Source organism: Drosophila albomicans, chromosome 2R, assembly GCF_009650485.2.
Source record: "Drosophila albomicans strain 15112-1751.03 chromosome 2R, ASM965048v2, whole genome shotgun sequence".
Taxonomy (NCBI): domain Eukaryota; kingdom Metazoa; phylum Arthropoda; class Insecta; order Diptera; family Drosophilidae; genus Drosophila; species Drosophila albomicans.
The window spans coordinates 7303565-7329908 of NC_047631.2; the positions used below are offsets into that span (position 1 = coordinate 7303565).

The 26344-nt window shown below is 37.4% G+C and overlaps 1 protein-coding gene across 1 annotated transcript; it reads right to left on the reverse strand.

Annotated features, from left to right (window-relative positions):
- Positions 1–1201: 1201 nt before the first annotated feature.
- On the reverse strand, positions 1202–22637 carry LOC117576080 (mpv17-like protein). The gene is made up of 4 exons (XM_034260627.2): positions 22540–22637; positions 3235–3436; positions 2897–3104; positions 1202–1467 (listed from the first exon to the last, which is right to left on the reverse strand). The coding sequence occupies exons 2-4, from the start codon at positions 3384–3386 to the stop codon at positions 1246–1248; spliced, it is 582 nt and encodes a 193-aa protein (XP_034116518.1). The 5' UTR covers positions 3387–3436; positions 22540–22637; the 3' UTR covers positions 1202–1245.
- Positions 22638–26344: the final 3707 nt, after the last annotated feature.

The following is a 26344-nucleotide window of genomic DNA, read 5'->3' on the forward strand; positions in this document are numbered from 1 at the left end:
AAACAAACTTGATCTGCGTGCAAACATAACAAATGCTGTCGAAAAAAAAATATTACTCTATCTCTTATTGTCTCTGAGATCTAGGTGTTCATACGGACGGACGGACAGACACACAGACACACAAACATATTGTTTTTAATTCATTTAAATAAGTACTAAATTTGGTTTATCTAAGTTACTATATGTTTAAAATATTTATCTTACAGCTTATAATTTATAACTCGATTATTGTTGTAATTTAGTTCGTAGTTGCAATAATTCGAAAATATTCATAAAATGTACAATTCTAGATTTTAAATTTAGTATAATCTGATAATAGATGTATTATTATAATGTAAACATATTTATCAACCATTTGTATCTCCACACAGTTGCTAACCTTTTGTAATTTTATCAAGTTATGCACTATTTCCACACTGCTTATAGAGAGCATTTTATAGTGTAGTCAACACGCTCGCATAAGTTCTTTATTATCGAGGTCTGCAATTAAAATACCGCTGCGATGTCTCCATATCGGTTAGTCAAGTGGTATAATACTTGACGACGACATTAAAAAACTAAGCCCCATGCAATGCCGCACTTCAAATCTTGTACAATAAGGCAAACCCAACCCATAAGGTCTCCCACGAGTGTCATAAAACACGCCAGAGATATTTCTAATAGATATGTATGAGAGAATGTGTGTGTTTGTGTATGTGTTTTGCCATAAGAACAGACCGTTAATTAGTAACTTTAATATGAAATGTGATAAAATAGCTGGAGCAATGCGACCCATGTCATCAGACTTCGAGTTGGAGTGTTATTCTGGTTATGTTTTTCTTTTTTTGGGAGAGCTGTGCAAACAATTTAATTTTATGCCACATGCGGCAGAAGCAGAGGCAGAGGCAGAGGCACAAGGGCAACATATCTGTTCTGTGTATCATTATTATGGCTGCAACTAAAAAACTTATCACAACTCATTTATCAGCAACAATTAATGGCGAGTATGTATTTAAGTACATGCACATACTACAATGTAGTTGGCTTTTGTGTTTTTTATTGCCTACAACAAGAAACTAAAATGACATGTCATTAAGCGTCGAGTGAAGTTGAAATTGATGTTGGAACGTTGTGTCGTATTTGGGGCGTGCATTGGGGGCAATTTGTTGTGCGTCATCGAACAAATATTTATGCTAATCACCTGACCAATTAAACAATTGCATTTTGTATTAACAGTTAGTATTTTTTCTTTATTATTATTAACGTTTACATTTCCAAAAAGTGTATGTCCACCGCATGATGATCAACATCGACATGTGGATGCAATTGCAGGAATTTCACATAGGCCAAAAATGTGGTCCAGCACATGCTGAAGAAGGAGGTGAAGACAACCTGATTTCTCGCCGGAACGAAGGCAAAGTTCACCGTCTGCACGCAGGGCCAATAAATAACGCCGACCTTATATGCATCCAGAAATTTATCGGCAACCTAAAGACATAAAGACAGAAAGCGAGGGAGAAGAGAGTGAGTGGAAACATCTGTTGAGGCGACAGAATATGATCCTTAGCGTGAAAAATGCCAGTGCGGAAAATTGTAATTAAGTGCCGCACAGACTGAAATCTTTTACAAAAATGTTATTTACGACTTTTGTCAGCAGAGTTTAGTGTGCGTGCGTGTGTGTCTGGTTTTATGTCATACTCTAGAGCACAGCAGGGGGCGTGGCACTTTGTTAATGTTGTTAATTAAAAAGCCTTTTGCAAATGGAAAATTTTCACTTTGGCAACATTCGTTGCCGCCGCCGGAAAATTATTTTTATGGTGTGAGCGCACAGTCAAGAGTCAACAACAGTGGGCCAGGCCAAATGGCAAATGTTGCTGCTGTGTCTGTTTGTGGGCTGCTAATTAAGCACCAACTAGATGTTTGTGTTGTTTTTTTTTATATGGGAAATTCCAATAACTGCATGCAATTAATTTGATGACTAAGTCAAGTGCTTACTCAACGCTCAAGTTTAGAAAGTCAACATCAATGTCTATAAATTTTGTCTGTAGTACTCTCGTATTTATTTATGATTATTAAAAAGTTCCCAGATTAGTTAAGAGTTTGTTAAATTGTGTAAACAGCAAAAATACGTAGGTAATAAAGTTGTATCTGGAGCTGAGTTACAACATCTTCATTAGTTGAGCGACGAAGCGACGGCAAAGTTTGCCAATCACTTGGTTAAGTCGGAACCGAGACAATGTCATAGATCTTGGAAACGCATGCAACCAGGCAGGCAGTCAAGAGACGACTTGACATAAATATATGGTAAAACATTTACATTTATCAAGATAAATGGTTTCTAATGATATAGAAGAAGTAAGTTGCGAGCTCGCAATGAGCTCTGGAGTTGACTGCGCCAGCCAAAAGCCAACAAATCAATGCTGACAACTCGGTGCAGAGACAAACACAGACATCGCTCGGACAGACGACAGGTGATATTTATGCACGCTTACAGCCGCAGATACAGATACAGATACATTAACAGATACCGATACAGATACGCGGGCAACTGTCGTGAGAAAATGTATTTGGGAATGAACCTCAAAAAAAGCGATTAGAATGTCAATTTTAAAACGCAATTTAAAAAAAGAAAAACGCAAGAGCTTGATAACGATAACAAATTGAGCACTGACCAAGAAACACAATTTCCAGATGCGCTTTAAGAAGCATTAACAATAACAAATGCCCCCAAAAAACAATAACGATAACAAAATGCGAAGACGGATGAAAGAGATGCAGAGTCAACAACACATCAACATCAGATGGCCGTATAACAAAAAAACAGTAATAATAATGCCATGCCACAAATAATGATGATGACGAAGACGATGATAATAATAATGAGTAGGGAAACACACACACACACGCATACACACACCTCCTGCCTCGCCTGGGCATATGAGTTGCCCTCCATGAGAGTCATGAAGAAGAGAAAGGAACTGATGGCCATCGGATCGTAAGCGGTTTGTTCGGTGATCGCCTTGCACAGCGATGACTTAATATCCGTGCGTGGCCACATGACGCCAGCCAGTCTTATCCAAACATATATTGTCGGTCCCATAAAGAAGAAGCCAAACAAACCGAATCTGTTAAGAAAAAAAAAACAACAAAAAATGGGAAGGAGAAAGAGATGCCAATTATCGCTTGCTGCAAGTTTCTTCTTCATCTGTTTGCTTTGCGTTGTGTTGTTGTGTTGTGTTGTGTTGTCTGCCCCACCTCAGACACTTCATCCAGTCGTAGGTGCGGAATGTCCGTTTCTCGATCAGCGTCTGTTCGATGAGGCAGCCGCATGGCCACAATGTTCCATAAGACAGCATGCCCCGCAACACCTTGTATTTATTTGTCAAATTTACAAGATTACGAAACATTTTCGTTACTCGTTGTTGAAGTTGAAGTGCGAAGAAAATATAAATATAGTCTGCAAAGAGAGAGATTTCTATTGTAGGTTGACTAAACAAATGCATTGCTTGCCTCAATGTCAGATGACTCTAAGTAACTTTTTCTCACAATATTTTTGAGGGCTTAAGTATTTCGTAAGTGTTATTAAATAAATACATTTAACTGAATATAAAGACTGCTAGTTAATTAATAATATTAAATGGGATGCTATGTAAAATAAAAAGAAACTGTTTGAAATTTATAAGCAGTTGCAAGCGGAAATTGTTTCTATTTTACTTTTTAGATGGTTTTCATTGACTCTTAGGCGAATCAATTCAAGTTCATTCAACATTTTAACAATTCGAAAATAAACAATGTATTTTCTTATCTTTCCAAGTTCTGTTTTGTGTTGAATTTCTCCAAATTTCTTTTATATAACATTTACTTTTGTATTGAGGCATATTATGAAACAAAGAACTTGATCGAGATTTCGATCAACGATCCCTATTTTCAGATTTACACTTTGACGCTCACTTGTGGAGAAGCTTAAAATTATTTTGCCGACCAATTTGCTAAAATACAGAATTATGTAAGATGAATAAAATTGCTGTCACTTCGGAACTAAAAATACAAATATTTTTACACTGTTTCGGACTAAATTCATCGTATTCATTTAGATTAATTGTGATATTGAAAAGTTTCCAACCCTTTCGATGTAATCAGAAGGATTATAGCATGTCTCTAGGTGAAATCAATTTTTGAACAAGGTCTCTCTTATCTCAGGCCTATAATTACTCTGGCAAAATTAGTTATAGTTGTAGTTACACAAGTGAACCAACCACCTGCCGACAAACCCGCCGCCTTCTCCCACTTTGTGCCATGTGCTCAGTTTGTTTATGTAGTAAAGTGCACCGCCAAGTGAGGGGCAACATTGCCAGCTCATTTAAAATTTAAATGTAAATATAATGCAAATTAATGTGAAGGAAACATTTTGTTATGGCCCAGCACGACATGGCATAGCTCTGATAAACAAGAATGAGAACGCGGCCTGTTTGGACAGTTGCTCAGCAGTTCTGCAGCAGTTCCAGTTTCAGTTCCAGCCACACACACACACACACACACACACACACACACACGCACACTTTGCACACACTCTGCACACACACACACAGCACATAGTGTACACCTTGCTTTTCACATACGTGCTGTGGTCCTAGGCCAGGACAAGGACGGCAGCGACAACGTGTACATGTTAATTACTTGTGAAAATATGCAACAGACTGCGGACTAACAGCAACATCAGCAGCAACAACGACAGCAACAACAACAATGCAGCGAGGCAGCCTGCAATTTGCCATGAGGCATACTTTTTCACACCAACTGAAATTAACAGCGCGGCGTGGATTGAGGATAGAGAGTTGTGCTCGTAAAAGGAAGAGGAAGTGACTGAGCAGAAGAAGGAGGAGGAGGAACCCAAAACTCGGTTCGGTAACGGCATATGCCCTATTGTTGTGTGTGCCCTTCAAAGTGAACCTGCCTGGCTGGCTGACTGCCTGACTGGCGTGTGTGCGGGCATACTAATTACAACAGCAACAACAATTGCCACAACAACAGCACTAACAACACCAACAACAACCCCGAACATACGTGCCACGTATGGCACGTAGTCGTAGCTCTTTAATAGCTCGAACAAACTGCTTCTTCAACATTCAACATTCAACATCCAACTTGCAACTCCAACTCCCATCAACTTTAACTCCAATTCCATTCCATTTACATTTACATTTCCCCGGTATCTGTGGCTCATTAAGCGGTCGACAGGCCCAAAAAAAAAAAATGAATAGTATCTAGACGAAGCCAAGAACTTCAAATCACACATCGTTCGGTTGTTTGCTGCTTTTGTTAGGCGTCTTCCCTTTTTTTTCGTGGGCCTCTTCAGTGGTTTTAAATAATAATAAGGTTGTATTAAATATGATTCGTTAAAACCTCGTAGAGATACATAAGTTCGTCATAAGTTCAATAAGATGATAAGTTCGTTTACAAAAATAAGTATGAGAAAAATTAAGTCTGTATTAGATTCATATGTTTTGAATACTCCCAGAATTTGTGCACTCGTGATATAAGAATTTATAATTATTTATGATTAACAGTCTTTAATTTAATATTCCTTAAGTTTCGTTAAAGAATTAAAGAATAATTAAAATCTAAAAAAGTATTGTTGTCTATGTACACTTTAAATGAAATATTTATTTATTGAATATCAGAAAAAACGATAATTTGCAGCAATGTTAAACTTGACCCACTTTGTAGAATCCCTAAAGTTAATTATTATTATCTAATTTAAATTTAAAAAAGTAATTTATTTTATGGCAACAGCTGATAGTAAATAAATGAATAAACATGAAAGAAAAGATAATTTTGAGTCATGTTAAACTTGACCCAGTTTCTAGGGTAGCTGACAGTCTATCACTTTCGCTTGCTTCTCAGTTTTTATTGCATTGTACATTTGATTTCAGGAACTGACTGACTGACTGCCTGACTGCTTGTACTCGTAAGTATCTCTTCGCTCTCGCCTAATTGCTTTTTATGACAGTCGAGTGAATATGATAAATCTTTTCGTGTTCTTCTTGTTTTTTTTTCGACTGCTCACTCGCATGTTCCCGCTTTAAGGCGTCGCGGAGGAGGGGGAGCAGGAGGGGTAAGGGTAAGGGGACTAGAAAACATTATTTCGACATTTGTCGGATAGAAACATTCTTTGCAATTAAATTTTGTGTGTCGTCTTTTTGGTATTTCGGCATTCCGGTAGCGTGCACTACACACGACATGATGCCATAATACTCGACATCTGTTACCCGATGGAGCAACGACCCGTTGCGCCCCTTAACACGCCTCCTCCCCCCTCCATCATACAAACACATCACTTGGTTCCGTTTACGCCAAGAGTCTCAAATGTGTCAGCTGTGCAAGTGCCCTGATGTGTGACATTTATTTGCAATTGGCTGCGGATTTCATTAGAGCTTCGCTGAGCTCTTCGAGTGCGTTCGCAAGACCACATGAAAAGGCTTCCAAGGGTTTGGCCAAGTGTCTCTCGCCTCTCATCTCTCGTCGCTGGCAACGTTGCCAGCCAGGATGCCCTTCAACAGCATCTGCGGGCACTGCGGCAAATCAAAGTGTGGCAATTGAACTTGACACTTGATGCCATACGCGTACATTTCTCTCCCCTCCTCCTCCTCCTCCTGCAGCAGCAGCAGCAGCAAAGTTGATGACAAAACCATACAAAATTCCCACACTAAGGGATAGTTTCGCTCTTTTTATACGCTGCAAATGGTGAGGAATAAAATTACAGCACGACAGGGCGTATACTTAATTGCTATATGGTGTGACTAACAATGTTTTGCAGTCTTTTTAATTAACATTCCATTCATGGCAAATTTTAAATAATACTCTAGAATTTAGATGAAATTATTTAAATTTGTGTCGCTATTGCTTTTGTGATTTGTAATGATGTGAGCCATAAATCGCGTGTTTGCTAATTGAATACCATCGAACGAATATTATCGTATTTCTCTCAAGTTGATTACGAGTGCCACATACATATATGAGATATATACTATATATCAAGCCCTTCTCCTGGCTGTGTAATATATTTTTGGAGCACTTTCATAGCGCAGCAAACTTATTTGACTGCGCGACGATAAATTTTGAGCAGCGAATTCGCCCCCAGCGAATGTGCAACAAAATCATTTTTACGCTCGCCTACAAAAAGAAGCAAAATAAAGCAACAACAACAGCAACAACACGGGCGGAGGCAACATAAATTAAAAGTAAAATGTTTATTTACGCTCTGGCCAGAAGGATGAATCAATGAAGGGAGCGCTGAGGAGAGTGCAGCGGAGGGTATCAGCTGCATGGCAGTTTCCTGTACAACATTTGCATTTTGACGCCGTTTTACGCATGATGTGGATAAGAAAGAGTCGCCTTTCGCCCCTCTCGCTACTCAACAACAACCACACTTAACCTGGTCTTCAACGTCTGCCGCGTGGCTTATCAGCCAAATGAAATCAAACAACCAAGACGGAGACGGAGATGGAGATGGAGACCAACACAGTTGTTGCTGAATGAAGCAACGGGGAGCGAGAGACGAAAGAAGGTTGCCAAGTCAGAGAGCCTGCAGCATCTTGCAACATTTTGTTTTAATTTCGCACTTTTGAAAAGTGGCAGCCGCCACTTGAACGGGCTTTTGATGTTGCCCAGACGCTGGCAGCGACGTCGCCGTCGCCGTCGTCGTCGCCATCGTCGTTGGCAGCTGTTGTTTGGCTTCAGCAGGCAACCATCCAATGCTCCATGCTTCATGTTGCATGTGGCAATGCTTTAAAGCGACACTGAACGCTGTGAATACTCTGCAGCTGGACTAAATTTCAAATATAGATATTTAGCCAATACTTATAAGTAGTACGAATTCTGTTTTTACTTTTTGCAAGCCAAAAATAATGTGAGATTTAATATTTATATTTTTAATGTAATACATTATTGATGTATTTCATTTTCATTCACTAAATTTTTTCATTTGTCATTCATTCATTTTAAAATAGAACGCATTTTACATTTAATAAAAAAATAGCAAAATTTTTTTATTGTTTAATTTTTTGTAACTTTGAGAATAAACTATTTTTCTCACTTTTTTATGTTTTGTAAAACATTGTTGTATTCCAATTGTCAAGTGTATTCAGAGTTCGTTGCACATTGTGTGTCAATTTTCTCCTTTTATGTTTTATTATTTTATTGCGCTGCGCCTTGGGGGCCCGCTCACCCCTCCCTCTCCCTCACCCTCTCCAATCCTCCCCCTCACTCCCCTGCGTGCCACACGCTTTTGCTTTGGCCGCTTTCATGGCGCGTACTTCCTGTTGGTCGTCGGCCGGCACTTGCAACATTTCATTTAATTTAATTCTTTACAGTTTGCTTTGCTTTTTTTTTTGTATTTCTGATTAAATTTACTGCCTATTTTCCCGCTGCGGCAACAACAAAAAAACGAGAAAAAAAATGGTTGGTTTTATTAAATATGATTATTGACTTTTCTCCGAACATTTGCTTTCAACTTTATTCAATTGATTTTCAATTTGATTTCAGCTTTTGGCGTCGCTGAACTTCACACAGCATTTTCGTTTCACACTTTGTTGCTGTTGCTGTTGTTGTCACAAGTGCCACATCAAAGGCCCAAAAAGACGACGCTAATTGCAGACGTGAGTATCGTAAGTTGAAATGTGTTTGTAGCTGTATCTGTATCTGTATCTATAGCTGTAAGTACACGTATCTCAAGGTGTGAATTGTGATTGCAGTCGCAGATCGTTTCGAAAATTCTTTGTACCTTTTGTAAAATATTTTATTTGATTTCAAGTTGTTGTTCAGACCGTTTTTTTTCGGCTCTTGTTTATTGAACTTTGGTTGCCCGATAGCAACAGCAGGGGGTGTTGTTCGACGGGGCATTCGAAGGGGGCGTGTCGTGACGTTCAGTTGAGTTGAGTTGAGTTGAGTTCAGTTCGGTTTGCCGCGCTAGTTTTAAACATATATTGAAACATGTGTATTTGTCAGTTGATGCATGCGGGCTGTTTGTTCTTTTGCTCTCTGCGCCATGATTTGATTTATTTGTACACAACTTTATGATATTTACATGTTTGGGGTCTGCGACTCTGAAACTGAAACTCGAAACTGGAGCTGGGGCTTTTTGGCCATGCAAACTGTAAATATTGAGTTTACTGTGTGTGTGTGTTTTATGCCCCCCAAAGTTCTATTTACTGGTTGCTGCAAAACCAACACAGAGGGCATCGCTCTGCTGCATTTCATGTGCCTAAAGCATATGAACTGTACTGCTAAATAGAATTACTCACAGCATTTCTATACACACACACACACACTTTGAGATTTGCGAGAATCTGTAATCTTGCAATGCAATAATCGTATTTCATTTACAGCGTTTGGCTCTTGAATTATTTCACTGCTCTGCCTCACTGAGTGCACTCAATCAAGTGCAATTATCGTAGCATGGACTTGTGTCTAAGCGGGGTTCCAATGCTTATCTAATCCTGTTCATCTGCACAGCTCTTTGCGTGGGATTCTTGCCCTCCTGCTGCTACTTCTGCTGCTGCTCGATTATCATTATCAATGCATGTCCCGTCATAATTAATAAGGTTCACCCTCGCCTCGAATGGCAACGGGAAATGGAATTGGGGAAAATAAAGCCGAAGGCAACAGCGAACACGCAAACCAGCAATCAGTTGTGCCATTGTGTTTGGACAACCAGACTTATCAGCCGCAACTCAATAAACTCCACAAAACTCGAGAGTAAACAGCTGCTGCTGCTGTTTCCCCTGTTTTTGTGAGGTCCGTTGACCTATTTGCCTCAAAAATATATATGTTTGCTTAAGCGCTCCTGGCCAATTACATTTCTTCCTGTTGTGCGAAATTTTTTTTTAATTTTCTTTTTGTTTAACCCTCACTCTCACACCGACCTCGTCAGAGCACATGTGATAATATTTTGTCTCTAGCCACCTACTCAGCACAGTAGAGAGCTGTCTCCCCTTTGCCCAAAATGCGAATGAAAACATCACACACGCTCAATTTCAAGTGTCGAAATGCCTGACAGCTGTGATAACAGAAGGGAAATGAAAATGGAAATGGGTGCTACGAGTGTGTTATGCTCTGCCACAACCTCGAACTCGAACTCAAACTGAAACTCGAACTCGAACTCTTCCCCTGCTAACGTCCTTTTTTTTTGTGTTGGGTTGGTAGACAAAGTTTTAAAATAACATCAGCAAAATATACAGACAGCCAGAGGCAGAGACAGCAGCGGGGCAGCGAGGCAGTTGGGCAACAAATAAAACAAAAAGAAAAGAAAAAGAATAAAACATAAAAAGCAAGAGAAATGTATGAAATCATTTTCGCATTAAAAAACCCCCCAGCAAAAGTAGTTGGCAACACATGTTGGGCCGCAGTTGCCAACAAAAATACGAGTATTGCAATTGCAGCCAATTCTGCTTGATTTTTGCTGCTTGCTGCTGCTTTTTATTATAATACTGTGCCTTCTTTCGCCAGTCGGCAGTCGGAATGAATGTTTTTTTGGTCGACTGTGATGTGATGTGTGCCATGGAGGAGGACGGAAACGCTGAGACGAGTGTGCCCAGAACAAGAGAATCCAATTTCGTTAGAATTTGATTGTCAACCAAAATAACGAGGCAGCAAACATACAACAACAGAGACAGTCATTCAGTCAGTCAGACAGTTAGACAGACATTTAGTCAGGGTTGGCCATGGTTATTGGGAATGAAAGAAAGAAATCGAGCAACCAAACGAGGCGACAGATTGTCAGGGACACGAAGCCGACAAAAGCGAAAACATTGAAATTAGAAACAAAGAAATATACGAATTTAGTATGGCATAAATACTCTCGCACTCGCACTCACATTCATATATATATGCGAATATAGTACTTGCATTGTGCGAATAACTCGCACTACTCGCATTCAAGAGCCAACAACCGAAAACCGAGAACCGAAAACTGAGATTCTCGGTACGCACAAGTGTCAAAAGCAGAACATGACAGTTTCTGGCGGGTCTCTTAAACCGATTTCGGTTGGACCGAACTCGTACAACTATGCATATTGTATGGTATCAGGGCACGTATACTACCCAGTCACAGTGGCTGTCAGCAGTTAATGTACAAACATGTTGTTAAATAGTGTGAGGTAAAGTAGAGAATTTAACATTTAACTATTTTAGTTGTAATTTGATAATTTAACTTTAATTTTATTTAACATTTTAAAATTTAAAACTTTGGTTTATAAAATTCAGGTATCACTAATTTGTAGAGTTTGGCAGGTCAAGAACTTATTAACAGATATGAACGAAGGGAATAAATTCAACTTCGTCATTCTTTTTGTATAGTTTAGTTTCGTTCCTTAGTTAGATCTCAGTTGTTTACTTGATCATTAGTTCATTTTGTAATTTAATTAGAAAAATATGTGTGTAAAATATGTGTGTATTATATTCTAAATATAAAATATTGATATGTTACAAGTATTTGTTTCCGAAAAAGAATAATCTAACGAAAACATTATGAAACTTATTCATAACCAACAATAATCAACACAAAATTTAAATAAAAAGAAAGAACGAACTAGTTCACTAAATAGAATAATATTTATATATTTTCTAAATCATAAATTTGTATATTAATACATAAAATAAAAAATAAAAATTATTTAACGCAACTGATTGATAAACAACCATAATGAACGATGTTGAGCACAAAATTGAAATAACAAATAGAACGAACTAGTTCGCTAAATAGAATACTATTTATATATTTTCTAAATCATAAATTTGTATAAAAATTATTTTACAAACACATCTTAGTATCAATTAAAAAGTTTCATCAACTTTTACCATCAAGTTCTACCAGTTCCTCAACTTTTGTGAGTCACTGTTTGCATTTATATACACTTGTGCATGCCAGTATGCAGACACTTTAGTTTAGTTAGTTTTGTCATTGAGAGTTGTGGGGGACGCAACGACAGTTGCGCCAAATTGACGTTTTGTGTGACCCCAGAGTGGAATTTGTTGGTCGATGTTGATGTTGATGCTGATGTTGGAGTTGAAGTCTTGTCTGGCATTGACATTAGAATTGAAACGCATTCAGCATTCCGCATTCGTTGATGAGAATGCGTTAAGTGGGCCGCACAACTAACGAGCCAATAGAGAGAAATATACGAGTGTTCGTATCTGCTATTTATATAAAGTCCAAATACTTTCTCGTAGTTTAAAGGGAAATTAGAAATCTCGTATTTAATGTTTTATTATTTGCTGTGATAATTTCCATTTCGATGATGTCTCGTGTGATTGACACAACATTTATTTGCCTTGCAGCCCCATTGGCTATCAATCAGAGGTATCTTTATGAACTTCCCCCACTCTCGCTCGCAAACAAAATATTGAACTGTTTTCGGATCGCTTAATCAGCTGCAAAGTCGTGTCTCCCGGGTTGACATGTGCATGCGCCTACATTATTAGTTGGAAGCCCCCGCGGGGTTACATTGAACCCAGCAAGCAGCAATGTAAAAAGCTGTGCCCAAATTTAGACCCCGGTTCAGTGCACCGCAGTTGTATGTTTTTGTCTAGAGTGAAAGAAATGAAATGAAACGGGGAAAAATAAAATAAAATGCCAACACAACTGTCAATTATGGCCACACATGCACAGAGGGAGAGGGAGAAAGAGTGAGTGTACTACAATAAACAAATAGCGAGTACTAGAGATACATAGATACAAATGTATCTACATATGTGTATGAGTAAACAGCAGCAATTGAATTTGTTGATTCGCCGGTTCGTTGCTTCGCCGCTTCGTCGATTGATGGCATTGATGGCGTAGGACGCGGACGTAAAACCGTAAACGTAAACTCAAATTGTGGACTTGGACAAGTTCGCCCATTGACACATGCCACATACGAAATGCAACGTCAAAGTCATTTGTCACGCGCCGACTACAACGAGCAAGCGAACGGTATCAATGAGCGAACAATGAACCAGGCGATGGGCAAATAAACCTACCTCCACCCCTTCGCCTTCTCTTCCCCTTCTGATCGGAGTGAGTGTATGCCACATGCAGGGCATTGCTTGCAACCCAAACCCGATACGATACAATTCGTTCGATTCGATTCGAGGCTCACACAAATAAATGTTGAGCACACACTAAATCAACAATTATGCTGAAGATAAGCGAACTACGAACGACGAACAACGAAATGAAACCATTCGAAAAACTGGCAAACTCACAAACTCTTTGCATTTGGGTTGCATTTGAAAATGTCAGAGAAGTGCCTCAAACGAACTTCCGCAATTATTTACAATACTCACACACAGTCGCAGTCGCAGTCGCAGACGTATCCCATTAAATTGAACAACAGCGCCAGAGCCAAAACAAAAAACAATTTCTATGCCTCGACCCCTTTTTTATCAGTCAGTCACTCAGTCGCAGTCGCCCTTCCCCTTCTCTGTTGACTAACTAACGCGGATGGCATCGCCTCGCCTGAAATTAGTTGCCAGTAGCCGCAGACACAAAGGAAAACGTAAACGTAAACGAAAAAGGAAAAGGGAAAGGGTGCAGGGTGCAGGGTGCTTGCTGGGCCCTCAACTATAACAGACTATGAGTATAAACGAGTCGTCGACTCAAACCCCTTGCCGAAAAACCACCTCGAACCTCGAACTCTGCCAGCTTGTAATTTCATGCACTTAAACTCGCATTATATTCGGGTTTTTTTTTCGTTTTTTTGGGATCTGTATTCTGTTAATTTTGTTGTTTGTCTGATTTAGTTTTTTTCGGTACGTCATCGTTTGCTCGTTTTATTCTTTTTTTTTTTCTTTTTCGAAACCTTAGGCTGTCGCTCGTCATTTATTTTTAATTTCTTGTTGTTGTTGTACAGTTTGAGGTGTAGTCATTATCATTGGGCGCCCTTCTGCGTCCGTGCCGTGTCTGTAATTACGTTTACGAACACGGCTTGCAGAGCAACTTGGACAAGCCAGGGTGAGGGCGGGCAGGACAGGGCGGGGTCGGGCAGAACCGTGCGGGGTCTGGCGCTGCGTGCCGTGTCTTCAATTATGCGAGTGTGGTCACTCATTGCATTTATGAGCGCAGTTAAGTGAGCTGGCATTTCTATTGCTACCCTGTCAAAACTCAAAATGAGCACAAAGCATAGAAAATTCTAGACCAGTATCAATTTTATAAAAAATTATTCAATTCTCCAAAATTTCAAATAAAGTCGAAGGTTTATTTCCTAGTACTTTAAGCTGCCAAAAACTTTATCTTCTTATATACCGAGTATCTAAATAAAAAAAAATCAAATTTTCAATGCAAATAATAATTTTAAAGATTTCAAAATTCATTGATAGATTTAATCCAACTTACTATCTTTAAATAAAAAGTTCCCAATAAGTAAACATTATATACTACGTTCTTTTCTGTGTCTTATACAACAGAAATAAATAAAATAAATACAACTACTAAATTTCCATTTTTAACTATATCATTATCAAACAAAAATAATAAACAACTCTTAACAATATGTTAATTTTACGTAGCCCATCATGGGAATAAGGTATCTTAAGTCAATCATTCACGACAAGAGAATTTTTTCATATTTTTTTTTATTGTTAGCTGAGGGTCGTTTATTATTAGCTGCTTATCAATCACGAGCTTTGGGTTTTTGAGGGGATGCGCTTTTAATGAACTATTTCTTCTATTGAAGGTAGAACGCGTTTTGCAGGTAAAAGCAAAATCTAATGGGATAACAAAATTATAATCAGCATAATTATGTGATATGCATCAAACGAGATATCGTGTAATTAGTAAATAATGATGATGGATACATTAGAGAATGTGACAGAATCGAATGAAGATGAGAACTCATTTAGGTTAAAGAAAATAAGTGAAGTGTGCATTAAATGTGTTCGCCTTGAGGGAATTTATATCCTAAATGTAAGAACTTTGAGAGTTCATGGCTGCATAAGAACCTCCCACACTGAAACTGCCTTGCGATCCATTTAAATGTAGAGCGAGTAGTGACTCAAAGTCGTATGCAGTAAGCATGCCTAATGGCATTCTGATATATATATATATATATATTTTTGGTTGGTTGTTGGTGTTGTTCCATTGAGCATTGTGGCAGGCAGCTTAACCCCATTTCAAAAGCATTTCAAGCAGCGCAAGAATTACATTTTAAAAGTGCCAAGTGCCAAGCCGAAACGCAAACGCAAAATCAAAGAAAAGAAAATTAACATGAAGTGAATTTCGAAAGGCAACTGTGCAGATAAGTACATAGAAACTGTACGACTGACGCCGCGACAGACAGACAGACAGATAGTTTTGGTCAGAGGCGGACAGACAGACAGACGGACAGACGGACAAATGGCGGCAAAGGCAAAACGTAAAATTTGGCAAGCATTCGCAATACGAGTATACAAGAGCACGTGCTTATACCGCAAGAAGACAAAAAAGAAAAAAATGTGGAAACTTTTATTTCCTAAGAGACCCACCAGAGACAGCCAGTCGACATGGACGTGACGGACGGACGGACGGACGGACAGACGGACAGACGGACAGAGAGAAGGACAGACTGAGAAACGGACGTCAACGTAATCATGAGGCAATTTCTTCTTACCCGAATCTGGCAACTGCAATTTGTAGTCAGCGTTTTCTTAGACTGCCTGCCAGGGACTTAAGAAATGGGACAGCTGATTTCGACTGCTGTTTTTTGACCCACTCACACACACACACACCAACATTGAAGCACTCAGGGTGTGCTCTTGTCGCAGCTACTTAAGCAGAATTAATCTTTTTTGGCAAATAAATCATGTGGCATGTTGGTTCCGTTCTGTTTGCTCTGTTGTATACACAATTTAAATAAAAAACCAACTTATTTCATGCCCTCCGCTCAATGCGGACCACTTTGAATGGATGTTGCGCAGAATAAACCCTGCTTACAAAACTCTCAAAGTGCAAGCCAAAAAAACATTTTAAATAATAATATTTTGAAAAACTTATCTTTGGACAAAATGCTTAAGAAAATATTTAAGAATTCAAAAGTAATTTATTAAACCGTTTTCAAAAAAGGAATTTTAAAAAATTTTAAATACTTTGAACAAAAATATAAAAATATTTATGAAGAACAAGTGGAATAAAAGTTTAAAGAAAACATTGAGAAGCTTAAATGCAAACAATAAAAATTGACAAGAAATTAATTAAAATATAATCTTAGACTCTATATTGTAATGGATAAATAATTATATCAAAAGAGCTAACAAAAATTAATATAAACAAGTAAGAAAGCTATGTATAATCGAGTAAAAGCAAAAAAGTGCGGTATTTATTTTAAAATATACCAAATTAAACTACCACAAAATACCAAAAATATACCGAATGTTGTATTTGGTTGAAATATATCGTAAAGTGTCAAATATACCAAATTGTCAGCCAAACCAACGAAGACCCTAGAGGCACACAGTATAATACCCTTCTACCCTATGGTTAACTGGTATAAAAAATGAAAAAAAAACTGCTTGAATTACATAAAAAAGGAAAAATAGTATTAAGAATGTATAAAATAAAAGTTTGAATAGAATATTGTAAAATGTAATTGGAAAAAAAACTTACAATAATAATAAATTTAACAAAATTCTAAACAGATAAATACCTGAATTATGTTAATAAAAAGGTATCTTTATGAAGAAAAATATAAAATGTCTGAGTTGGAAATCTATATGGTCTAAAGGGTGTAATTAACGCTAATTTGTTAAAAGTAATACAGGCATTGTGTATAAACAAATAAACTTCAGAAGTGCACAAAATATGTGTAAATAAATCAACCCCGTTACACCTTCGACAATCGTCTGGCGAGCGAAATGTCCGTTACAATCATTAAATTTATTACTCGGCAATCACACAAATATATACATATATACTACTCATATAACATACGCATATATAACACATATATACATACATACGTCTATATAGTCGTTAAGAGTACATACATTTCTTGCCTTGTCGTCTTTCGCATTGTTTTTATTTTTTGAAATAAATAATGCTTTGAGCTGTGCAAGCTGGTCGATTAATATAAATCAACGCCCGTTTGTGTCATCCCACTCATGGATGGGGGAACTTTGAGGGGGAGGGGAGGTATGCTGGCCCTGGGCCCGAGTCTCGGAATGGGTGTGGGATCTGGTAGCTGGTAGCTGGCAGTTGTTGTCTGGGGTTCAACTTTTCTTTTGTGGCTTTAATGAAAGTAATTTATTAAGTAATTTCTAAGCTTTTAGTCGTGACGCGTTGTTGTTGAGCGTTTAATTAATTGGTTTTCTTATTAAACGCCAGCCAAATGAATTATGCATAAGGTACTGCTCGATAATATTGGAATTGTATAACCCTTGGCAGCCAAGCCACAAACAATGTACGAACAATGAAAAAGTAAAAAAACCCCACATCACTTGGAAAAATGATTGCCGACATGCGCTTCATAATAACAACAATATACTTGAAATGCACTTTAATGCGAGTTGTCGAACTCGTAAAAGCGGAAGCTGTAATTGCTTATGAAATGGATCTAATAGGCTGATAAGAGTTGTGCATTGATCAATTCCAATTATATTAATTATGATATAAACTGGCATAAGTATTTTCCAAGTATCCTTTCACATTAAAATCGTAGTTGTTTTCCAATGAATTTACATTTTAACTAAATCGCATGCATGCAATTTATATTTTATGTATTCAACTTGTTGTTGAAAGGAATCAATAATCAATTTAAATTTGCCAAAGTATTTATTTTCTTATTTAACTAATTACATCAGCAGTCACATCGACATGTTTTTACATATTACGTATACGCAAGGGATAATCCTCAACTACTATCAAGCATGTCTTATGCCCAAATTGATACTTCAATAATCAATTTCAATTAGTTTGGTAATTCTGTTAGCTGGCCTAAGTAATTCCATATTGTTATTAAGCCAAGCAAAAGCACTTGGCCTGAACTTCTTCCCATTCGCATTCTCATTGTAATCTAGTTTGCAGGGTCATAATACTATGACTGCCAAGTCATTCAACATTGTGAGGACGGAAAGTATCTGGTGCATTTACTTAATGCCCATTAGATACTGCAGTGCTGTCTTGGGGAATGCTTTAATGCATTCGCATTCGCATTCGAATTCACATTCGGTTTTGGATTCACATTCAGATTCACAGACAAACGTGCCATTTTGTCCGGCCTGAAGATACATAACGTACTTTCAAAGTATTTGGACAACGGTTGTCGATGTTGTTGCAGTTGTTGCTGTTGTCGATGCAGTTGTTAGTTGCTTGTGAATGTTGTCGCCGTAGTTGTTACGAGACTCTTGTCTTGTTGTAATGACTAAGCGGCGCTCCGAAAAACAGAGAGAGAGAGATAGAGAGAGAGAGAGACCCAGTTACATCTGTAGCGTGTGTAAGCGCTGCCCATAAATGCATGTGACTTGAGATACATTTGTGTGCGTATCTCTGATACTTTGTTGCAACTACAGCAACTACTATGGCTGCTGCTGTTGCTGCGAACGGATATGCAGAAGAAGCGAAACGTGCTTTCCCAATAACGTCAGACAGACAATGACAAAATAAAGCCAAGAAACGATGCGAACCAACTTAGCTTTTTTCTTGTTGTGACCTGTGCTAAAAAACTGCAGCCAAAAATAAATAAAAATATTTAAAGAAAACTGTCAAGATTTGCATTTGTTGGCGTCGGTGTCGTTGTCGTTGTCACTGTCGTAAGCGTTAAGAAATGCACATGCGATAAAAGTTTTTGTTTTTTTGTTGCCGCTTCGTATCTGGTATCTAGTATCTGGTATCTCACAGATACAAAACCCTACGAATACGAGTGTGAATATGTGTATATGCTTAGCTGGCATTTGCATAATTTGCATATTGGACAAACATTCGCTCACTCGACGCAAATACGAAAGAAAATATTAGGGAACAAACTGCAAGTCTCGACAGAACTAAAACTAAAGTGATGACAAAAAAATGTGCAATAAAATTGGTTATTTGACAATTTGCATCGCACTTGTGTCGACATTAATTGCACATAAATTATTTTGTGCACTTGACAATTTTAATTGACTATCCACAGCAGCAATCAAATATCAAAAATTATTCACATTCACATTCACATTTCAATGTCTCTATTCATTCTACGCATTTTCCGTATTGGGTTTTTGGGCTTTGGGTTTCCCGTCGGGTTTCAATGGGATTGAGTTCTGTTTTGGGGTTTCGAGTTCGGGTTTCTCCTAATCGACCTTATTTGTATTTGTATTTCGCATTTGTTGCGTATTAATTTAATTAGTTAGCATTTTGTGGTTTTTTATATCCATTTACCAGTTGCCAGTCGCCAGTTACGATTCCCGCATCACAACAATGCGATTAAATAGAAATGTGGGTTTTGCTCTTTTTTCTTTCCCCTCACGCAGATAGCAAAAATGTTCAAAATTCAAATGCGGGCTGGTTTATTTTGTTTTTTTGCGCATTTATTTGGTTTGTGTCAGCTTTGTGGAATTTTTGCCATATGCTAAATAAATTAAAATTTTATTTTATTGTCGAGCGAGATATTGTGTGTGTGTGTGTACTTTGTGTATCACATTGCATATGCAGCATGTGTGTGATAAATTCATTTACATTTATTGCAAATAAAACAACAAATGCAATTTCAATTAAATTGATATTTATGCGTGCAACTAAAAAGTTTGACGAGTTCATTGAACTTGCCAATACACAAAAATCAACTGTACACATTTTTATTGTGCGATATAACCAATTCTTTGACAGCAGCCATATATGTATTACACATACATAGAGAGGATTACCTATCGGTTATTGATTCCACCTTTAATTGAATACTATGGACAATAAGTTGACATGCATCTCAGCGGGCTGAGAATACATTTTAATCTGCTTTCAAGATTGCTCCAGTTACAGATGTGAGTCATAAAAATTGAAAGTAAATTATAACTCATTGGTTTAAGCTGAGGGAGAGAAACACTGCCATGGGCAACCAAGCTTAGTCTTTTACTCATTTCTTTCTCTCTATAACCCACACACACACATTCATTTTGCCTTGGCACATAAAATATATATATATATCTCTTCATTCGCTTTACAATTCAATTTAAATGCAATTTCCCCTTTTGCGAAATTGCAAATTCCAAATTCCAAATAGAAAATGCTTACGAATGGGGTCAGTGCGATAAACTGATGATAGACTGATGTATAGATATAGATAGATAGATAGAGCAGCCAACGCTGAAATAGTTCACATCATAATTATGCATTTGGCATGGTTGAAAACTCGCTTAACACATTCGACATAAATTGACGAAATAAATCATGTTGCCAACACGTGATTGGGGCAACAGTTTCCTTCCCTTTCCATTGCAGTAAGCGACGCAAGCGACCGGAAAACTGAGCACGAAAAATTGCAGAAAATTTATGCGCACGCACAACATAATATTGCAATCTATACTCTAGTTGCAATGGGTATATCTGTGGCATAAATAATGGGAATTAAATGATTTTAAAAGCTAAGACTTAGTTCAATTTATTTTATTTTCATAAGTTGAATATAGAGTATAGCTGCGTCGTTTATCTACACTCGAATTTATTTGCTGCGCTTTGTATTTCAATTCGGTTTTTATTGTTTTTGGGATGCACAATGCGGCGTATGCGCAATGTTTTACATTTTTGCTACTTGCGCTTTAAGTATTTCTGCTGTTGCGTAAAGAAAACAATTCTGTTTAATATTTATAATTTCATTATGTCTGTCTACATTGGCATTTTTCTGCGTGTGTGTGTTTGCAATGTCGGCTTTTTAAGTGCATTGTCAATTATAATTCCATAAAAGGCCGCGACCAGAGGAAGTCGACGGTTGGCTGATTGAATTGTGGCCTCCGACATCGGCGAATTATTTTTGATTTTTATCTCTTTTTCTATGTTTTTTTGTATGTTGTCTAGCTGCTGATAAATGTGATTTGTTTCGTTTCATTTGCAATTACAAAATTGCATTTTAATTGTAATTCGTAATTCGTTTTTGATGTTTAAACAATTGAAATGGACGGCGCGATGTGGTGCGTTGCCCCTTTACCCGAAAATTCTTTATAATTGAATTTCGAATGAGCCAAACACAAAGCGTATTAAATGCGCATTAGGCACACACAGTCTGAGCTCTCTTCCCTCCCTTCACCATTCTCCTTCTCCTTCTCTGTCTCCCTCTCCCATAACCATTTCCGCTGCCATCGGCTTCCTCTGCCCACGGGCCAGTCACTTATCGACCACATTAGCCTAATGATTTCGTCAAGTTTCTCAGCTCGAACACTGTTGCCAAGACCGATGTTGTTGCTGTTGCTGTTGTTATTGTCAGCACTTAAATGCAGGCTTCATTTGGTTAATTGCATGGCAAACGTTGCCATGATTAATGCTAATGTTAATGTCGACGGCCCTTTGGGACCTACGCAAATTCTTTACTACAATCTCGAAGGGAAACCTGTTTCGATTTAAAGTTTTGCTTTATGTTGTTTTGTTGTTGTTCTGCCATGCATAAATGTGTACGTAAATAATTTGCGATTTTCAAAGTCAATTTCATTAATTGGAATTGCTCAATGAGCTGTTCACAATTGATAGCTGACTCCGGTAATCAATTTCACATCATTCCATTAACGAACGATTTCAATGTGACGCTCGTCCATCAGCGATTATAAATGTATTTTCTATGCGATTGAGGAAATTACTATTTATTAGAGAGAATCAGGTAATCGAGCAAGCGATATCGAAATCGCATATCTTCGAAAGCCTTTCGACTTCTCACTTTCGACTTTCAAGCCTAAGCGAGATTAGCGGAAGGCATGTTTTGCCATTGCCTCTTGCCTCTTGCGATTGCCATTGTCCCGTAAGTGGAGCAAGGCTTCTCTCGTTTCGCAATCTTGGCACGCTTTTCTCGTGTCGCTCTTTTTATTTCCTCTCTGCACACTTCTCCCTTGGCAATCGGTAACTGCCCATTTGCATGACCCACTTGCTGACTCGCTGAGAATTATAAAGCAAAGGCGTGCTTATGTATGCATAAACCTGAACAGTTTTTGCTGTTAGTCCCATTCGCCCCCTGCTATCTCCCTATCGTGGGTTTGGCTCTATCAGGCCGTTACGTATACGCCATGGCTACCTCACATGCCACATTGATGTTGATGTTGTCGCTGCCGCTGTTGCTGTCGTTGGCGTGGCGATTGTCGCCTATTAATAGACCCCCCTTTAATGAGCAAATTACTTCCGACAAACGCACATTTGAACTTTAAACACACAAAAGTTATAATTAATCGTGCGGCAATTAGCAATTTGCAATTCGCAATTGCAATCAACGTCACAAGGCCTGAGTAGAAAATACAACAATTTTATAATACTTATACGTCTCTCGTTCCTTTAGATGCTTGACTTTCGACATTCGCACTTTTGCTTGATTATTATATAATCCTTGAATATGTGATTATGCATAGTTGCAACGATTTCGCACATTAATTTTCATTATTATTTACCCCAATGAAATTGGTGAAATATTCACGAACTATTCTAAATAAATTGCGCTAATTTCGCGACGCGTTTGGGACAAACAAAAACGAAAAACTAATTGCAATTGCACATCTCAATGTCAATGACAGCGTCGAAAAGAAATACAGGAAAGCAAAGCAGAGCAGATGAGAGACGACAACTATATTGAGGATAATGACTACGATGATGATAATGATGATGATCATTTAACGGAGAGCCCAAAATGCTTTTGAACGCGCATTTGTGAGGCATTGCAAAATGTATCTTTGTATCTCTGAGTAACCAACCTGAGTATCTTTGTGGTTGGCAATCAATAATATGCATTGTGAATTGCTGTTTATTGTGAGCTGTAATTGTGCGACGTTGGATTTTTTCCTCCTTCTTTTTTATTCTGTACGTTTTTTGTGTAATTTTCTTTGCTGTTTCCATCTTCATGGCAGTTGTTGTTGTTGTTGCGGTTGCTCATTCATTGCATTTGGCAAGCAACTGCCAATAAGTTGGCCATAGGCTATTGGCCATAGCTTTTGCTTGGGCATCTTCGTTTTGTGCCGCTTCTACACAGCATTTAATTGCACGTTTTGGCCAGCAACAACTACAACAACAACAACTTTGACAATGGCAACATAAAATAACTAACTAAAGGCAGCTTTTGCGGTTTTGCAGCGGCTTTATGGTTGCCAGTTTGTTCGGTTCTCGTCTTTGTTGTCGTTTCTTTTTCTGGCCATCTTTTTGGCTAGGCCATAGAAAATGTCTATATTATAAAAAAAAAACGAAAAAAAACTTGATACTTGCTCCCTCCACATTGACGTATAATGAGTGCTGTGGTGGACTTCTAATTATGGGCAAGGCACCAAACCAAAGAACAGCTGCAGGATTGACCTGATTTCTGTGAAGCCTAATTGAAATTGACAATTTTGGAAATATTTAGCAACTGATTATTTGACAGTTTTAGCAACATTTATAAATTTATACTAAAGACTTAATAGCAGACAGCAAGCACTCGATTCGAACATGATTATTGTTGGCAGCATAATGCAATTACAAATCGTAAATAGTTGCTGACTATGACAGGAAGTAAACACAGAAAGAGCTGCCGGAAATTACTTTTCTAATTGCCTGAATATTTTTTTTATACATACACGATTTTATCTTCCTCTGAATGCTCTATAAACATTTGGGCAGACGATATTGCAGCTGTCATCAATTTCTTGGATAAATGCCCAAAACGTGAGGAAGTTAAGTGAATTAATTGCAGCTTCCTTTGCACTTGATATGTTACTAGCTCCAGGAGATGTAATATAAAATGTAATAAATTTGAAATTGCTTAACTTGAGATAATAAAATATTGAATTGCTCATAATTTCTTATTTTGAAATGGAATTCAAATAACAAAAATCAACAATTTTGTAATATAAATGTTGTAGTTAAAATATATGATTATAGTATATAACTATTATATATGAATTGCAATACTCTAGCTATTTTCAATAAGAAGCATGGTATTATAATTAAAATATACTAAAATAATACGACAACATGCCGTTTATGTATTTCAGTATATTTTTGTATATTAATTCGGTACATTTTTATAATCTTTGGTAATACGGTGAACTACTACATTTAGTAGTCTGGAGCAGAATAAATACCAAATCATGATTCAAAGCAATTAGGACCCGATTACCATTAATTTTGCAACTGTTTACTTCATATGTTTGATTTATTATTTAACACATAAACATTAAAAGAGGCTGCTAACAAGTTTGTATAAAATATATATTCTGCATATAAAATATATTAAAGATATATATCACAAGTGGTCTGGAATTGTATATTACACAATTAAGAAATACGCTAACTTGTTTTTATCTGTCTAAATAACAAAGAAAGCTACTCAAGCGGTTTTCAATAAAAAAAAACCAAGTTATATCATTAAAATCTACCAAAAATTTTAATAAAACAAACCATTAATGTATTTCAGTATTTTTGGTATATTAATTTAGTATATTTTTACACTTGGTATGAACTACTACATTTACATTATTCCATGGAGTAAATAAATACCAAATTATGAAGAAAAGCAATTAGGACCGGATATCCATTAATTTTGTAACTGTTTACTTCATATGTTTGATTTATTATTTAACACGTAAACATTAAAAGAGGTTGCTAACAAGTTTGTGTAAAAAACAAATTCTATATATAAAATATATAAAAAATATATAATATTAAGGAAAATATTGTAATTCTTTATGTTAAATATATGATTATAGTATAATATGTAATTAGTGGTCTTGAATTGTATATTACAAAATTAATATATACGCTAACTTGTTTTTATCTGTCTAAATAACAAAGAAAGTAATCATTAAAATATACCGAAAATGGTACTAAAACAAGCCATTAATGCATTTCAGTATTTTTGGTATATTAATTTAATGTATTTTTACAATACTTGGTAAAACGATGAATTACTACTTTTACAATATTCCATGGAGAAAAAAAAAAACCAAATTATGAACCAAAGCAATTAGGACCGAATATCCATTAATTTTGTAACTGTTTACTTTATAATTTTGATTTATTATTTAACACGTAAACATTAAAAGAGGTTGCTAACAACTTTTTACAAAAAATATATTCTATATATAGATTTCGGTCCGCTTTAAATTTATTCTAAGGTGCTTTGAAATTCTTTCTGGTATTTAATGTTTATTTTTGGCATCATCTGTGTAATATTTCATTTTTAATTTTGCTGCTGATGTCGTTGTCGATGTCATTGTAGTTGTTTATTGTTGGCATACTTGTATTTTCTTTGCTTGACCTTTAGACTTAATTTGGTTTGCCCTTTTTTGCGCGAGTTGCTTAGGGTTTCATAGTTGTCAGTTGGTTGTTGGTCTCTCTTGTTGTCCATGGTCGGTTACATGCTTACAAGTATTTGTGGTATTTTCTCGGTTTTCACTCGACACTCACGCTCAAACTGGCTGCTCCAAAATATGTTATGCCTCTGGCCCAGTTGAAAGGTCTGAGCCCTGAGACTGCGCCGATTGTCGACTATAGCCTGCATGCTAATTAGCTGACTGGATGGTTGCCTAGCAAAAGCTTTTGCGTTTATTTCCCATGCGTCCATTATTATAATTTTTCTCTCTCTCACTCTCATTCTGTCTGTCTCTCTCTCTTTGAGTCTCTGTGTATTTGTGCATGTTTTCGCCAGGTTTAATTAATGATTTGCTAAGCTGACTCGTTCGGTTTGGTCTCACCGTGCTATTTGCCGGGGTTAATTGTGTGTCAGGGGCATTAGAAATTTGGCGAACATTGGCCCATCCCATTCATTCGACACAGTCAGAGCATTTGGCAAACCTGACCACCGTTTTAGCCTGCTCCCCTCTGCCACCCTGCCACCCTGCCTCGCTGCCATGTGTCCAATTGCGGCCATCAAAAGCAGCGCATGCTGCCGGTTGTTGATGTTGATGTGGCCCGCATATGTTGCCAACACGTGGCAGCAGCAGCAGCAACAGCAGCAGCAGAAGCACCAACAACAGCAACAGCAACAATGTGGTGCTTTGTTGGCTGCCCGCTGTGCGCCAGCTTTGCTACAGATTTAGTGGCAAGAAGGTGGGGCATAGCCCCTCCCTCCCGGTTGTTGCACATGCAACTGAGTGGCAACCAAAACACAACAGCAAACATTTGCAATATTTATAACATCTACACATTAGTTGTTCAAGTTATACATAGGCTAGATTTGTTCATACTACATTCAGTAAAAGCAAATTTCCCAGGGTATGCTCTAGTCAG